The 16,207-nt window shown below is 37.9% G+C and overlaps 1 protein-coding gene and 1 long non-coding RNA gene across 13 annotated transcripts in view; both read right to left on the bottom strand.

The window, feature by feature from the left end:
- Positions 1–411: 411 nt before the first annotated feature.
- On the bottom strand, positions 412–2,387 carry LOC141363705 (uncharacterized). Of its 10 annotated transcripts, XR_012369242.1 has the most exons (7): positions 2,122–2,379; positions 1,953–2,002; positions 1,766–1,827; positions 1,603–1,677; positions 1,441–1,489; positions 1,278–1,354; positions 412–1,097 (listed from the first exon to the last, which is right to left on the bottom strand). It is a non-coding gene; the product is annotated as an uncharacterized lncRNA (long non-coding RNA). The 10 variants fall into 10 exon arrangements; XR_012369241.1 differs by having other exon boundaries at positions 1,603–1,827; positions 2,122–2,383; XR_012369243.1 differs by having other exon boundaries at positions 1,603–1,827; positions 1,974–2,002; positions 2,122–2,382.
- Positions 2,388–4,639: 2,252 nt separating this feature from the next.
- Positions 4,640–16,207, bottom strand: part of rhbdf1b (rhomboid 5 homolog 1b (Drosophila)) — a 33,961-nt gene continuing 22,393 nt past the window's right edge. For 2 of the 3 annotated variants that reach the window (XM_055176467.2, XM_055176468.2), the window contains 15 exons: positions 14,142–14,355; positions 13,620–13,826; positions 11,988–12,110; positions 11,536–11,699; positions 11,181–11,432; positions 10,978–11,089; positions 10,828–10,902; positions 9,582–9,743; positions 9,368–9,468; positions 8,548–8,611; positions 8,372–8,466; positions 8,055–8,130; positions 7,696–7,796; positions 7,414–7,567; positions 4,640–5,374 (listed from right to left, as the gene is read on the bottom strand). In XM_055176467.2, coding sequence (XP_055032442.2) covers positions 4,955–5,374; positions 7,414–7,567; positions 7,696–7,796; positions 8,055–8,130; positions 8,372–8,466; positions 8,548–8,611; positions 9,368–9,468; positions 9,582–9,743; positions 10,828–10,902; positions 10,978–11,089; positions 11,181–11,432; positions 11,536–11,699; positions 11,988–12,110; positions 13,620–13,826; positions 14,142–14,355 — 2,320 coding nt within the window. In that variant the 3' untranslated portion in view covers positions 4,640–4,954. Of the gene's footprint in view, positions 5,375–7,413; positions 7,568–7,695; positions 7,797–8,054; positions 8,131–8,371; positions 8,467–8,547; positions 8,612–9,367; positions 9,469–9,581; positions 9,744–10,827; positions 10,903–10,977; positions 11,090–11,180; positions 11,433–11,535; positions 11,700–11,987; positions 12,111–13,619; positions 13,827–14,141; positions 14,356–15,258; positions 15,546–16,207 lie in introns of those variants that run through there. The other variant, XM_055176469.2, reaches the window with a different exon arrangement.

The raw sequence follows: 16,207 nt of genomic DNA, 5'->3' as shown, positions 1-16,207 counted from the left end.
AGCTAAATTTTTCAGGGCCAGAAATGGCTGAGTTCAGGCTGTTCTTTTGGCACACATGCCGCCACGGCTTACGGTCCTTGATTGGTCCCAGAGCTGCTTGCCTTAAGTAATCCAGAATCTAGCCGAAAGCAGACCATAACTTAGCCGCAACCCTTTCACACCTCGAGAAATCACCCACAGCTCTCCCGGAATCTCCAGATAACAACCAAAAAAGAGCCCAAATGACCACATTTATCCCCAAACTTACCCACAACTTTTCCAGAAACCCCAAATGTAACCCAGAAAATAACCAAAATTACCATATTTACCCCAGAACCCACCCACAACTTATCCAGATGCCCCAGAAAATAGCCATAAAGTGACCAAAATATATTTATATCCCGTAAAATGTGTAATTGAAAAACACAGATATAAAGCAAATATAGAGAGTTTTATTGATGGTGACAAGGATAATTTCAGATAACAGCAAAATAAATGAAATGTCAAATGTTCTGCCAAATAGCCAAATAAACAAATAACAGTAGAAGGATCAAATAAAAACAAAGAAATAGCCAAAGTAAAAGCTAACAGAGAAACATTAACTTAATTGTTAATTACTTAACTTAATTGTTTTAAACAATAAACAGGCAAAAAAACCCAGATGTAATAACAGAAAGCAATATACAACAACTGGTTAAATATAAAAAAACATCCTATATAAAATGAATGTTTACAGATGTGCAAATGTGTATTAGATAACATGGTATTATTTTCAAATGTATTTATGACACCAGCTAGAAAAAAGCAACATTTAGTAACTTTAATCTCCAGTCATGTCTGTACACACAAAGGACTTCTTACAGCCTACAGAAAAAATCATAAAATACAGTTAGAAAATACATTTACATAAAATGAATAAGAGTAAGGAAAAAATGATATAGTACACACTGCCAGTCCAAGAACTGATACTTTTAACATTCAATTCAAGACATGGGAAAAAATATGTTTGCAGATTTCAGAGTTCCAGAAGGATTTCTAAAAATTGTTTTAGTCAAGCATTTTAATTTCCTGCTTCATTATTTTCCAGCGTTCACTCCAAACAATCCAAGATCAAGTACCTGGAATATTTTTAAAACATGGTGTCACTTTTAAGCCAAAACTTGTGCTTTTGTAACTTATATGAATATAAGACAAATTACCCTAATAAGAGGCTTAACAAATTAGATATAGACAATAATGTAATTCATCAAATCAAACTGCACAAAGATAAATAATGTACATAATATACATCATCTTACTTAATTTTCTGTTTTGATGTCCATGTCTTTGTCTCTGTCTGGAGAATGGTTTGCTGTTCTCCAAGAGGCAGTAATGTCTATCAAATACAGAAGTCAAAAATCAAATCACACACATTGGTTTACTCTTTTAAACTGATACATTTTTTAACGAAGTTAAACTCACATCAGTCTTTACCCAGACAGCTGGAACAACATAGTCTGGTATAGGACTTCTGCAAACAAAACACAAGTATAAGTAAACTTTATATTGTAAAAAGGTAAAATAAAAGATTAAGACAAGCAATAAAGACAACATTTATAACTCTTAGGTATAAAATTCCTTTACAAAAGCAATGGATGTCCTCATGTCTTTGTCTCTGTCTGGAGTACAGTCTGCTGTTTTCCCAAGAGGCAGTAATATCTATTAAATAGAGAAGTCAAACATCTTAACACATACACATTTGTTTAATATTTAAACTATTACATTATAAATGAAGTATTAAAGTCACATTATTCTTCATCCAGATTGCAAGAACAACATGCATTGTTGACAAAGTGTGATACATGACTTCTACAAACAAAAAACAAATATAAAAACAAGTATAAGTAAACTTTATATTGTTAAAATGTCAAATAAAAGATTAAGACAAACAATAAAGACAACATTTATAACTCTTGGGTATAAAATTCCTTTACAAAAGCAATAGATGTCCTCACGTCTTTGTCTCTGTCTGGAGTACGGCCGGCTGTTCTCCAAGAGGCAGTAATATATATTAAATAGAGGAGTCAAACATCTTAACACATACACATTTGTTTATTATTTAAACGGTTAGGTTTATTAACCTCATTATTATTCTTTACTCACATTATTCTTTATCCAGATTGCAGAAACAACATTTATTGTTGACAAAGTGTGGTACATGACATCAGCAAACAAAATGCAAATATAATTAAACTTTATACTGTAAAATAAAAGATTAAAACAAACACATACAAAATGCATGACTCTTGCATATTCAATTCTTTACAAAAGCATGTGGTTATTCTTCAAGTGGGGTTGGTTATGTTATACCATAAAATAAAGCAAATAAATCTGGCCTTTTAACAACACAATCTTGTAAACTGCACTGACCAGGACTGAAGAGAATAAGAAATCATAGTAAACCATCTTTATTAAGCTAAAACTTGAATACATGCCTTTCTAGAATATCAAAAACATTGTTTTACTAAGATATAAAGAGTTGGAATGAATGAGTCACTTTGTAACTGTTATGATTACCAGCAAATGCTGATTTGTGGTTTGGTACAGAAAACATCTAATCTTCGTTTGGCTTCTTTGGGGTTCAGCATTCATTTAAAGATTCAAACTTCTTATTGATTATTTTATCATCCCCGTCATGCATGTTGCGTCTCTTTTACTGTAAAAACATGCATGTTTTACGTTAAATGGCGACTGATGATAAAATACTTGCACTTACACGAAAATACATCACAGAAAAGAATAACAAACAAAAACGAAAACCAACTGGGTATCGCGCTGTAGAACAATAAGTGCAATCTACGTGAATTTAAAAGAAAAGTATCTTAATAACTTACCTTACTGTGTAGTACGACTAGGCTTGGCTTGCATTACTTTGGCTTGGTTTGCTTTTCCACTGCAGTTTAGTAATGCTTGGTACCTCAACTGAGGTGGTACTAAAAAAGTACCACGTACTAGGTACAGTACACAGTGGAAAACCTCCTAAAGTGAGTCGTACCGAGCCATACAATGCAGTGGGAAAGCGCAGACATAGTTTCGTCCGCAAAATAAAAAAGGTATACATGTTTGGGACTACATATGAAGCCGACTAAGTGAAAACAAAATCTCTTTACAAATATAAGCAACTATGATGGCAAAGAATGCTGAGACTTGTTCCTGATTAAAGATTTGAGACTTTATGCCACAGCGGCACTGTTTAAGGATCGGTGAACGCCGGCAGAAGAGCACTTGAGTGACTGCTGCAGCACACACATTCATTAGCTAGCTTTTAATTACCATCTCGGCTAAACTAACACAAGGTTTGTTGTGTTGTGTTTGCTACATTAAGGAAACGGGGGATGGGAGCCTTATAATTAGCATAGCTCTCAATAGAGGAGCCTTCTTCTCTTGGTTTTTAACGTGAGGTGGAAGAGAGACGTTGGACCGTGAAGACGGGGCTCCATTAATTCGCTGATGTGCTCTTCAGACTCCCGCAGATCCTTCAGGCTGATGGCAGGCGGCGCGGTACAGGATAACCACGCGCGATCCTCCCCCACACACTTACAGCACAAAGAGCTGCTCTGAGATCAGGACCAATCATCTGTGCATGTCCTCTGTCTGTCAAAGAGGCCTGAGATGAGTATGCAAACGCATGCAGCTCTCTCAAGAACAGACAACCACGTGTCAGAGTCTCGGGGTTCGGAGAGCTGTGCTTTTTGCAGAATGGAAATAATAGGGAACATTTTGGACTCATGAAAGAGTATATTATTAAATATCTGCTATAGGTATGTGGTGCATACATTTAGATATTATGTTAGGGTAGAAAAGTATTTAAAGCACTTCTATGCGCCTTTATATGCACGTTATGCTATGACGCTTCAACACGCTGCCTATGTACCATAAGCAGCTTAAAGGGACACTCCACTTCTTTTGAACACGTGCTCACTCTCCAGCTCCCGTAGAGCCAAACACTTGCTTTTCACCGTTTTGGAATCCAGCCGATCTCCGGGTCCGGTGCCACCACCTCTAGCACAGCTCAGCACAATCCACTGAATCTGATTAGACCATTAGCATCGCGCTCAAAAATAACCAATGAGTTTCGACATTTTTCTGTTTCAAACTTGCAGGAGGTGCAATGATACCACGCAGCTCCTGCAAATAGTCCCCTTAGTGTCTTTCAATAGCAGGGGACTATTTTCAGGCGCTGCGCAACATCACTGCACCTCCCGCAGCCTTGTTATGGCAGCAAAGTCCTTGATTATTACTCCTGAATGAGAGTATAGTCCAAGCCATATCGACCTAGAAAATCGCAACTTTTAAATTTCCGTCTGTCTTAGTATACGATGTAACTACAGAAGACTCAAGTTTTAAACAAGAAAAATATCGAAACTCGTTGGTTATTTTTTAGCGTGATGCTAATGGTCTAATCAGATTCAATGGATTATGCTAAGCTATACTAAAAGTGGTACTGACAGACCCGGAAATCAGCTGAATGGATTACAAAATGGTAAAACTCGAAAGTTTAACTCTAGGGGAGCTGGAAAATAAGCATATTTTCAAAAAAAGTTGAGTGTCCCTTTAATAGGTTTTGGTAAGTGCCATTATCTTTCAGAAGTAAAAGACGGAAAAAGACATTTAGACTTAGTCATTTGTTCACATTGTATTCTCTTTAACATGTGAGCAGGTAGCTAAAACACTACCGAGTATTAAACAACACTGTAGCCCTATACACATACAGGTCTTAAAAGTGCTCCAGTCCAATAGATATGGCAGTTGGTGGTACTAAGAAGGCACTGTTGGAATAACTATCCCTCCTGGGGAGTGCTGTTTTTTGATAATGACACCTTTAAAACAATAAAATCTTCTGTATGAAGTACTTAAAGGGTTTCAGACTAATGAAGATTGTCCGTTTGCCAAAAGTTCAATGTGGCGTCCCACTGCCCTCCATTGCAGCCAGTCCTCAGTGGAGGTGAGCATTGAGGTCGTACTTCTCACAAAACTTGTCCGTCAATGGAATGCAGGTGAGGAGCTCGCACCACTCGCACTTGATAGGGTACACGTAGAAAAGCACGACGAAGCCGGAGAATATGCCCAAGAAAAGCGTGAGGGCAACGAGGATCTGCACACGTTTGCGGTACTTGTCCTCGCGTCCGAAGCTGATGTAGGGCAGGAAGGCGAAGGAGAGGAAGAAGCCCGAGACGAATCCACAGATGTGGGCGAAATTATCGATCCAAGGAAGCAGGCCAAAGGTGAAGAGGAAGAGCACCACGCATGAGAGCTTGGCGAAGGCTCTCCACGGTCGTGCGAGGATCTGCCAGCTCTGGAACAGCTCCACGAACAGACAGGCCAAGATGCCAAACTGAGAACCTGCTGGACCCACCTGCCATCAAAATAATACAGGAAAGAAGAGGGTTTACTTGCACGGATCCAATCATCCTTTAATCTCTTCAGCTAATCTCTTGGGAGGGCTTAATGACTTTTTACAGTTATTATCAGGTCTTGGCATGTTAACTGTTTGCATATTTATAAAGCATGAAATATGTATTTATTAAAACTAAAGTAATTGGAGATATTCAAGTGTAGGGGATACATCCTAGCTTTCAAAATGTCTGCATGACCTTTCAAAACATGACTTTACAAGCTCAACCAACAAATAAACGTTCGTGTAGCAGATGCTTTTATTCATAGGGACTTCCAATGGAGAAAGCATTTAACTTTTTGTCTAAAACACTAACAATAACAAATGTAACAGATTAGGGAGTGGTTTCCTGGACAGGGTTTATCTTAATTCCAGACTAAAATGCATGTTTGAGCTGCCATAATAAAAAAAACTTTTACTGACGTATTTTAACATATACCAGTGACATTTTTTTGCACACCAGACAACAAAGTTTGTTTGTAAAAACGACTTAAAGGTGCAGTGTGTAATTTTTAGCGGCATTCAGTGGTGAGGTTGCGAACTGCAACCAACGGCTCAGTCCACCGCTCACCCCTCGCTTTTGAAGCGCATAGAGAAGCTATGGTAGCCGCCACCGTAAACACATGCTATTGACGGAGACAACTTAGTAAAAAAAGTTTGTCCGTTAAGGGCTTCTGTAGAAACATGGCGGCACAAAATGGCGACTTCCACGTAAGGGGACCCTCTGTGTATGTAGATAAAAATGGCTCATTCTAAGGTAACAAAACATAACGGTTAATTATAAAAAGGTCTTTATACACCCCTGATAATATAGTTTTGTATATTATTTTGCATTTCTGTCAAGAGGTCCTTCTAAAAATCACACAGTGCACCTTTAAATGTCCTAATATAACTAAGGCCTAGTCCTTGCTTAATCTAAACCCTGTCCACGAAACCGCCCCTAGATGTCTTTTCTAAATGTGAAAACTAAGGAAAAAATTTAAAATACCTGCCTTAGCATTTAATCTCACATAAGCATGATGAAAAAATGTGTGCTAGGCAAAGATTAATCGCGATTAATCGCATACAAAATACAACAATACTATTTGTATATATTCTATATTATATATAAATAAATAAAGCAATTGTATATAAATAAAAAATTCTGAAATGAATATATGTATGTGTGTGTGGTTAAATATACATAATAATTACACACAGTTCACATGCATATATTATGCAAAAAAATCACTTTTATTTTGTATGCGATTAATCGCGATTAATCTTTGCCCAGCACTAGAAAATATACATTTACTGTACAAAAATAGTGAGTTTTTTTCTTGTTATCCTTATAATCTCTTATTGAGCCTTGGTCCTAAACGTATTTGGGTACTTTTATGTATTTGACATAAAATGCATTTATTCAAAGCACCTTACAGTGCGTTCAATTTATATATTTATTTTTATCAGTATGTGTTTTAGGATCGAACCCATACACGGCAAAAAATGAAAATGAGTATTTTTGTCTAGTTTTTAGTACAGATATCTAAAAATTCTTAAATTAAGATGTTTTTTTTTTTTGATGGGCACAATGAAAGAAAATAAGAAACCTAAGAAAATAAGTCATAAAAATATGAAAAAAATATAAAATTTAAGTGAATTTGTGCTTAAAACAAGCAACAAAAAAAATCTGCCAATGGGGTAAGAAAAATTTTCTTGAATTGTTCTTGAACTAGGTGTTTAAGAAAAAAGTTCAAAAAAAATTTTCTTACCCTATTGGCCGATTTTTGGCTTTATGTTTCTTTCGTGTCGCCAATGCAATGTTTTATTCATTGAGGCACAGGAACAATATAAGATTTTAGGAACGCACTAACATATAGATGACTTTACAGCCAACAGACATAAATAAAAACAACAAATCTCCAACTCTAATTTCATGGGGTCTTGCTCCTGCATCTGCCCTACTGACTGCCAGCTGAAGAGCTCTGATCTGGACTAATGAAGCTGTAATCCTCCTGTACCTCAGCTCTGTATGGCAGAAAGATGGCACTGGCGAGGTTGCCCGTAATCCCACTGAGGATGTAGATGATGGAGATTCTCAGCCAGCCTGCTAGCTTCTCCAAATCCCTCAGAATGGTCATTTGGAAGCACACAGACACCAGACAGTGCAGGATCCTGCAGAGACGGAGAGAAAACCAGCAAGTGGTTTAATCATTCAAGCATGTCTTTATATAATATTTTTCATTCATCGTAAAACTGTAACTCACACAGGACCCCTGTGACAAATCACACCTCCTACTCACCCAGCGTGCAGGAAGAGAGAGAGCCACAGCCGATAAAACTGATCTGGGATCTCTGGGTTTAAGAAAGGCAGTAGGCCGCACACATCATCCATGCAATGAACCTGAGATCAACAAGTGCTTATCATCACAATGAGCTTTAGCTGTTATTATACAAACTCCATTGTGGATCTAAAGGTTTGTATGCTGAGTGGATCTGCTGGCTGTCTGGTGCACATTTGTAGCACATTACACCTCCTGGTGGCAGTGTGTAAAACACCGACTTACAGTGCATTCAAGTTATACATATTTTAGCAGTATGTGAGAGATGTCTCTGGGATTGAACCCATTACTACATACAACAGAAAGACATGCTTGCTGACCTGGGAACAGAGTGTGGCCTCTTCATGGAAGTACCCTTTCATAAAGTTACAGTACTCTCTTGATGTAATTTCACACCTGGTCAAATCACAATATACGCGTATTAGACATGTACAGTGTGTCGCACTTACAAAGAGTTTATATGTCTGAGGAATTAAAAAAATAAAAAGAATGATTGGTTGAATCAGGCATAATAAAGTTTAGAAGAAATACATTAGATAGTAGTGAGTAAGTTAATAAAAGCAGCTATAAAGTGTCACAATCATGCGGTTACTAATGGCAAATAATATTTTAACAAATGACTGTGGGTTCTCCTCACCGTCCTTTGGTACCAATGCAGCAGGGTCTTCCAGTGATGACACAGTCAATATGTGGCAGGTTCGTGTGATTCCCTGTGCTGTACCTGGTGCATACCTGTAAGGGGGAACATAGCTTATAAAAGTACAAAACAATGCGATACAATGAAATGTTGTGGCTACCTGTCCAGAAACTCACTGGCCACTTGGTGATGTCATCAGGCCACTCGTGTGGACTAACAGAAGCGGGCTCCAAACAAATCCTAATATCATTAATAATTGAAATGAGATCACTTCATCAACAGGCAGTGTGGATTAATTAAAGGGACACTCCACCTTTTTAAAATATGCTAATTTTCCAGCTTCCCCAGAGTCAAACATTTGATTTTTACTGTTTTGGAATCCATTCAGCTGATCTCTGGGTCTGGCAGTACCACTTTTAGCATAGCTTAGCATAATCCATTGAATCTGATTAGACCATTAGCATTGCGCTAAAAAAATAACCAAATAGTTTTGATATTTTTCCTATTTTAAAACTTGACTCTTCTGTAGTTACATCGTGTACTAAGACAGACGGAAAATTCTATACTCTCATTCTGGTGTAACAATCAAGGACTTTGCTGATGTAACATGGCTGCAGCAGGCGCAATGATATTATGAGCCCCAAAAAATAGTCCCCTTGGTAACTTTCAAAAGCAGGGGACTATTTTCAGGCACTGTGTAATATCATATACACAATGTAACTACAGAAGAGTCAAGTTTTAAATCGGAAAAAAATAAAATATTGAAACTCTTTGGTCATTTTTGCGCATAATGCTAATGGTCTAATCAGATTCAATGGATTGTGCTAAGCTATGCTAAAAGTGGTACTGCCAGACCCAGAGATCAGCTGAAAGAATTCAAAACAGTAAAAATCAAATGCTTAACTCTAGGGAAGCTGAAAAATGAGTCTATTTTTTTTAAAAGTGGCATGTCCCTTTAAGATAATATATATTTTGTAAGAAGGGTAAGTGATGTACCTGGGGTCTTGATGGCACACAGAGCCATACTGACGCAGTTTCCCTTCAAGATGTGGAGCACTTGGGTGCTGAGGCCACTTCACCCATAATGCAAGTGTGCTCTGAAGACATGAAAATGAAAGGGACAGATGCCTTAACTCATTTGTATGAAAATAGGTCAAGCACACACCTTACAGGAGATATGTGTCATGTGAGGTAGGGTGCAGGAACTGACTGAGCACTCCTCCTGCAAGGTCTGCAAGCAGCCTGATTTGTCATTGCGAACGCAGCACGCCGAATGACGCTCGCTCTGCCTTTTATGCTGAATGAGCTCGTGCACCTCCTGATCTTGACGCATGCAGGGTGAGAATTTGGCCCCAAGGTGAATGAGCGCCTCCTGCAGGACAGTAAGAGGAAATGAACTTAATAGCAGTAGAAACAACATACGATGATTGAAGTAGGATATATTATACAGATTTGTGGGGTACAAAGAAGGTAAAAACGTTTTCTGTGATTTACTGTTTTTTACAGAAAATGATCCAATGTGATGTAAAGAAGATTCTTTGAAAATATAAACCATTTTCTTTAAAAAATCCAGATAATTTACTCACCGCCATGTCATCCAAAATGTTGATTTCTTTCTTTGTTCAGTCGAGAAGAAATTATGTTTTTTGAGGAAAACATTCCGGGATTTTTCTCATTTTAATGGACTTTAATGGACCTCAATACTTAACAGTTTTAATGCAGTTTAAAATTGCAGTTTTAAAGGACTCTAAATGATCCCAAACGAGGCATAAGGGTCATTTTTGGCAAGAAAAATAAAAAATATACACATTTAAACCACAACTTATCTTCTTCCTCTGGCTGTGTGACGAGCCAGCGCGACCTCACGTAATTGCATAATGACATGGAAAGGTCACGTGTTACATATATGAAACGCACATTTGCGGACCATTTAAAACAATAAACTGACACAAAGACATTAATTAGTAACATTCCACATACAACAACGTCAGAACGGTCCTCTTTCTCCACACTTGTAAACACTGGGGCGTATTTTCGATACGTCATCTGTGACCTCTTGACGTGATGACGACAAGACCAGAGGAAGACGAGAAGTTGTGGTTTAAAAGTGCATATTTTTTATTTTTCTTGCCAAAAATGACAATCGTTTCGCTAGATAAGAACTGTATGCCTCGTTTGGGATCGTTTAGAGTCCTTTGAAACAGAAATTTTAAACTGCATTGAAACTGTTAAGTGTTGGGGTCCATTAAAGTCCATTAAAATCAGAAAAATCCTGGAATGTTTTCATCAAAAAACATAATTTCTTCTCGACTGAACAAAGAAAGACATCAACATTTTGGATGACATGGTGGTGAGTAAATTATCTGGATTTTTTTAAAGAAAATTAACTAATCCTTTAATATTTACTGAGTAAGACCATTATCCAAAATGACAATATATAAAATAAATATATTTACAGAGCTCGGTCCAACCCAGAAGTTTTCCTGCTGCACAAATTTGACGCTTTCGTACACTCCTTTATTTCGTAATACCTACAGCAAATGACAATATGTTACACAGCGAAATAAACACAAAGACAGTGTAACACAACACATAGTTTTGCTTACCGAATCTATTGCCTCGTGTTGTGAAAAGCCTATAGGAGCGATGCCATAGATGCAAACTGCCAAGATGGTAATCAGCAAATGGACAAAGGTGATCCAATAAGTAAAGAAAGGCCTGTGGTCATAAAAACAAACGTAAATTCATCAAACATCTATAATTCAACTAAAAAGCATCTCAGCCCCCTAAAAAGAGTTATGGTTTATACCTGTGGTCATTCATATCTTCTATTTGTCTCTTCACATAGCTGTCGATGCGTTTGCGGTAGGTGCGGTTAGTCAGCCGGCCCACCATGCCGAGCCCGTAAGGTCGCTTCTCCTTGGCAAAAAGCTTTTTAACGGGTCTGGTTATACGCTGCCCGCGCCGCTGACCACTAACGCTTACCACCTCCTGACGTAAGCGCAATTTAGGCTGAACCACAGTGCCATCCTTTCCCTTACGCCAGCCTCGCTCAAGAGGTCTGTGATATAAAGAAAAAGAGATGAATAGACAGACAGTAGAGCATTTCAGAGGTTGAACCGGAAGAATTCTGTGTTGGTCTTCACGAAAGATGTGGGACTCACAGCATTAAGTGGCTTCTCTCTAGTTCTGTCTTATCTAGGGCACTTCCTGTCAGATCCCTCTCATCTGCCGCAGTCGTGCCATCAGTTTCTTTGACATCGGCTTCAGAGGACAATTCGAACACCTCGTCCGCGTACGTGGACAGCTCTTCATGTGGAAGCCCATCCTGAAGAACACAACTAAAACTTCACATATGTGCTCAGGGGACACCAAAGATTTATTTGACATCTTAAAAAAGTCTTGTGCCATGGCCCCTTTAAGTTTGGTACGGTACTATGTTCATCAAACAAATGACATATGAGGAGAGAGTCTTGCAAACTTGTTTACTAGTGTACATTAAATTTTAGAATTAGGACACATTGACTGTGTTTACGTATGCTAACCCCTAGGTGGCATCATTGAGATGGTATTGACTCACTGGGCTGTAATGGCATGTTTCTACAGCTGGCTTTACCTTGGCAAAGAAGGATGTGTCCAGTTCATCTGGGAAATCCACAGTATCCTCATCCAAGAAACTGGCTGTGGCAAAGCTGCGCCGGTGGACTCGTCGAACGGTACCTTCCCGCAAAGAGCGCCCCTGAAACCACCAGCAACAACCATTCTTAGAGTTATTATCATTTTTTAACACTATCATTCACAGCAGTCTACTCAAAATTCCCATTGATGTACCTACAAACAAATACAAAATGCACAATAACATCTGTAAACTTGTGGAATACAGCTGTGCCATTTCCATGGTTGGGCAGGGATTACATCAACCTGTTCTAGAGTTGACTAACAGCTGAACATTCCCATGGATTTATCATGGCCATCTGTTAACACTGTTTCAGATCTATAGTCTGGTCATCTGGACAGAGGAACTAAAATGAACTAGGCCAAATCCCAGCCAACAAGTCAAGCCAGATTTTATGAGTGAATGCAATATTTATTGTGTTTTTTTACAAGGATGTCAAAGTGAGCCTCCTATGTAATCTACGATAATCGCTATGGCTAGGTTTATTGGGTGCCCACTGTTTTACGTCACAAATGAATATTGACTTAAATCAAAATGTGAATGACTACCAATGGCCAAGAAGGAATCTCTCAATCCTGTTATTTTTTCCTATCTGGCATTGACTTGTTTTGTCTGGTGACACCAGGAATTAAAATCAAGAGCACAAATTATTTTGTTTTGTTCAGTGCTATTTAAATAAACCTGATTTCTGGGCCCACGAGCGTTAAATGCATCTAAGGTTGAATGTTAAACGCATTTGGGTGATTCTCGCGAAATAAGACTTATGAGGTATCATGACACATTTTGATAAAAAAGTAAATGCAATTAAGAGTATCAAAATAAGAAGCATACAGTTACAAACATCTCTTATTTTGTACATGATTTCAAATGACATCATAAAAACCAATTTTGTTGTTTTTCCATATTTAAGGGGAAAATTTTCATTACCGCAAGTGTCCATGACTGGATTTGGGTTCTTTGACATGGAAATATTTATAATTAAAAAATCTAAAAAATAAAAAGCTTTTTACACATTTACAGTAAAGAAACACGTGGTATTTGGTGATCATTGGTAAATGTAGAGACAATAATAAGGAATATAAATGTGACCAATTTTCTCATCCTCCGCAACAATTTTCAATCATTGTTTAAGCCCTCAAGGAACTAATTTAAAAAAAATAGTTGGAAGGGACATAATTGACTGTGAGACTCAAGATGGCTCCCAGGTAAGCAGTTCTTATTTTTAAAGATAAGAATAAAATTTTTAATTTTGTTTGTCATATAGTACATAGACAACTTTTTAGTTCTCATTACCGAAACATAAGTTTGTAACTACATATATTTAATATAATATCATGTTGCGGTAATGATAATTTTTATAATGATAATCTAAAAATATGTAAATAATTCTATAGGAAATATGTTTTAAATTCTCTAAAAATAATGGTTATAGTAAGTTCAGACCTTCATCTTAAAAAATCTGATGCTGGACACCTTTTTAATTCTGGATTTCGTGAGAATCACCTATTTGTGTTCTGTGTGTGTAGTAAACAGTTCGTGTATGTCAATGAGGCGCCACCAGCAGAGTTGTACCTTCACCAAAGCTGCGGCCGCTCTGAAGCCCATCTTGGCGACGGACTCACGCTTGCGTCTACGGGGAGGTCGATTGAAACCAGAGCGGGAGCTGGTTAAGGAGCAGAGGGAGACGGCACACGGGGTGATGGGGGTCTGAGGTATACCAAAGCCGTCCACTTCATCTATGTTACGGAACGCTCGACCCCGAGCCAGCGGGTCCACGATCTGCAGAGACCAAACAATGAGTCACGATCAATCAAGTGTGTCTTTTTGAGCCATGTGTGTACAAACTGTGAGGTGTTCATAGCAAATGAGTAAATATTCATGTATGTGTTGTTTTTTACATAAAATCATCCTGCATAATGTAAAGAACATTCGGTGAAAATATAACCTTGATAACTTTAATGTTGACTAAGTGAGGTCATGCTAAAGATTGAAATTAATGTGAAATCAAACTTTGATGCTCCTAATCTCATTATTTGATTATCAAAGGATCACAAAGGTGCTATCAGACATGTATTGGTATGAACAAAAGTGTACCCTCTGCATGCCATGCTGTGCTGGGGGGATGTATAGAGGAGGAGGCGTCTCCGTACTGGTCATGGAAAGATTGTCTTGGCTGGGAAGATCCATTTCCCGGATCACCTGAGGCTTCAGCTTGCCGTAGCGCAGGGTGCAGTGCCGCAGGCTCTTCCGCTGCCATTTCTGTGTGGCATCAGAATCATTGCTGATCCCAAACCAGTCTGCTGTGCCCCTGCAGTCACAGCAACATTTATTTATTAGACCTGATGTATCAATTTATCACAGCAAGCATACAAACATATGTAATAGGAAAAACCTCAAGAGTCTCTCTCTCTCTCTCTCTCTCTCTCTCTCTCTCTGAGTGTTTGAAGTGTGTGTAAAAGCTGGGAGTACAGTGAGATATCACTAGTGTTTAGAGTAAAGAGTGTGTAGTAATAACAGAGTTGGGCTGTGGATCATTACAAGCTGAGAGGAGACCATTTAAGGCAGAAGAGCGAGCGAGCGAGAGAGAGAGAGAGAGAGAGAGAAAGAGTGGTGGGACACTTCCCGTTACCCATTTTTTAGTTCAACATTTCCAGTCAAAAGCAATGCAATGCAAAAGTAATGACAGATATTTACCAGATAAATTAATTTACGTGAAATCTTGAATTAGGTTTAGATTATTTTGTCATATGAGAAGCATGAAATGAAGAATAATGTAACTAGCCATGGATACGGTAAAATACACAGTTGATCAGTCATTGTACCTAAACTTGCGGTGACTGACTTATCAGAATCAAGTAGACAGCTGTGTAATACGCCATAAACTAAAACAGAATTTTTTTTAAGAAACCTGCTTGATATTTATAAATTCAACATAAACCATTCAGTCAAAAATGTACAATTCAATACGAAAAATAATATCATAATTAAATTTAGTTAGATAACGGTGGGGAAAACATTGCTTACTTGCGGTTTATCTTGCTGCAGTTTCCCACAGCTTCCAAATGCAACAACTTTAAAAACACATTGCGCTTTATTATACAAGCTCAAAGTTTTGATTTTCACGAATTCACCTAAACGTTAGATTAAATCCTCACCAAAAAGATGGTACAATATCACACACCGCAAGCATAATCACTCAATACTCCCCTACCTGTCGAACTCATCCCAAGATGCGAGGAAGGTCATGTCTGAGGTGAAGAGTTGACAGATAAGTATACTGACTTGTCTTTTCATGACATATTAATGTCACAAAATGTCATTTGAATTGTGCCAGAAACCCAACTCCACAAAAGAATCAAAATTCAGTTAAACAACTCTTCACTTGTATTCCTTCAGCTTAATGTCCTCAAAGCAACTCGTTTTAAAAAGACCATAAAACTGCTCATAACTCCTGCCGCTGTCTCTTCCAGTACGAAGCTCATCTGACTAAAGGGAAAGGGACGTGCCGCAACCTGAGATAAACATGAGCACTCAAACTAAGTGACTCAGTTTACTCTCGACCACATGTACACGCACAAACACAAACACATCATACGGTGTCTTTCATCGTGGTCTGAAATCTTCTTGATGACTTTTTTACCCACAATGTACATCCGATGAAAAATGCACTGTAATCATAATTCTTGTCTCATAGCAAGTTAAAAAGGCAAAAGAGTTGCCCAAACATACATTCTAAAAATTTTGGGTTGTTTTAACCCATGGCAGGGTAAATAAACCAATACTGAGTTGTTGTTGTTGTTGTTATCCAACCATTTGTTGAACTAACCCAGTATTTGAATTTAAACAACCCAGCACTGTAAAAAAATATGTTAAATCAACAACTATTGATGAGATGTGCATGACAATCGCATGCGATTTATCGTGCAGCCCTATTGTACAGTGCACTTAAACAATTAAGTTCACTTCATAAAGACTACCAATTTACACAAGCAAAAACATGACGGCAATAACCTTCTGAATGTTATTAAGTAGAAATATCAAATTGGTTATTTTGGTGCCATTTTGGTTCTTTTTCCATTACATCACGACAGTCAAGTAAAATGTCCAGAAAATCCAGAGATAGCCAACTAACTTATAATTTTGAGTTCAACAAAGAGCAT

The sequence above is a fragment of the Misgurnus anguillicaudatus genome, chromosome 4 (genome assembly GCF_027580225.2).
Source record: "Misgurnus anguillicaudatus chromosome 4, ASM2758022v2, whole genome shotgun sequence".
NCBI classification, from domain to species: Eukaryota; Metazoa; Chordata; class Actinopteri; order Cypriniformes; family Cobitidae; genus Misgurnus; species Misgurnus anguillicaudatus.
Note: the sequence above shows the minus strand (reverse complement) of the source record. Positions and strands in the feature narration are given on the sequence as shown.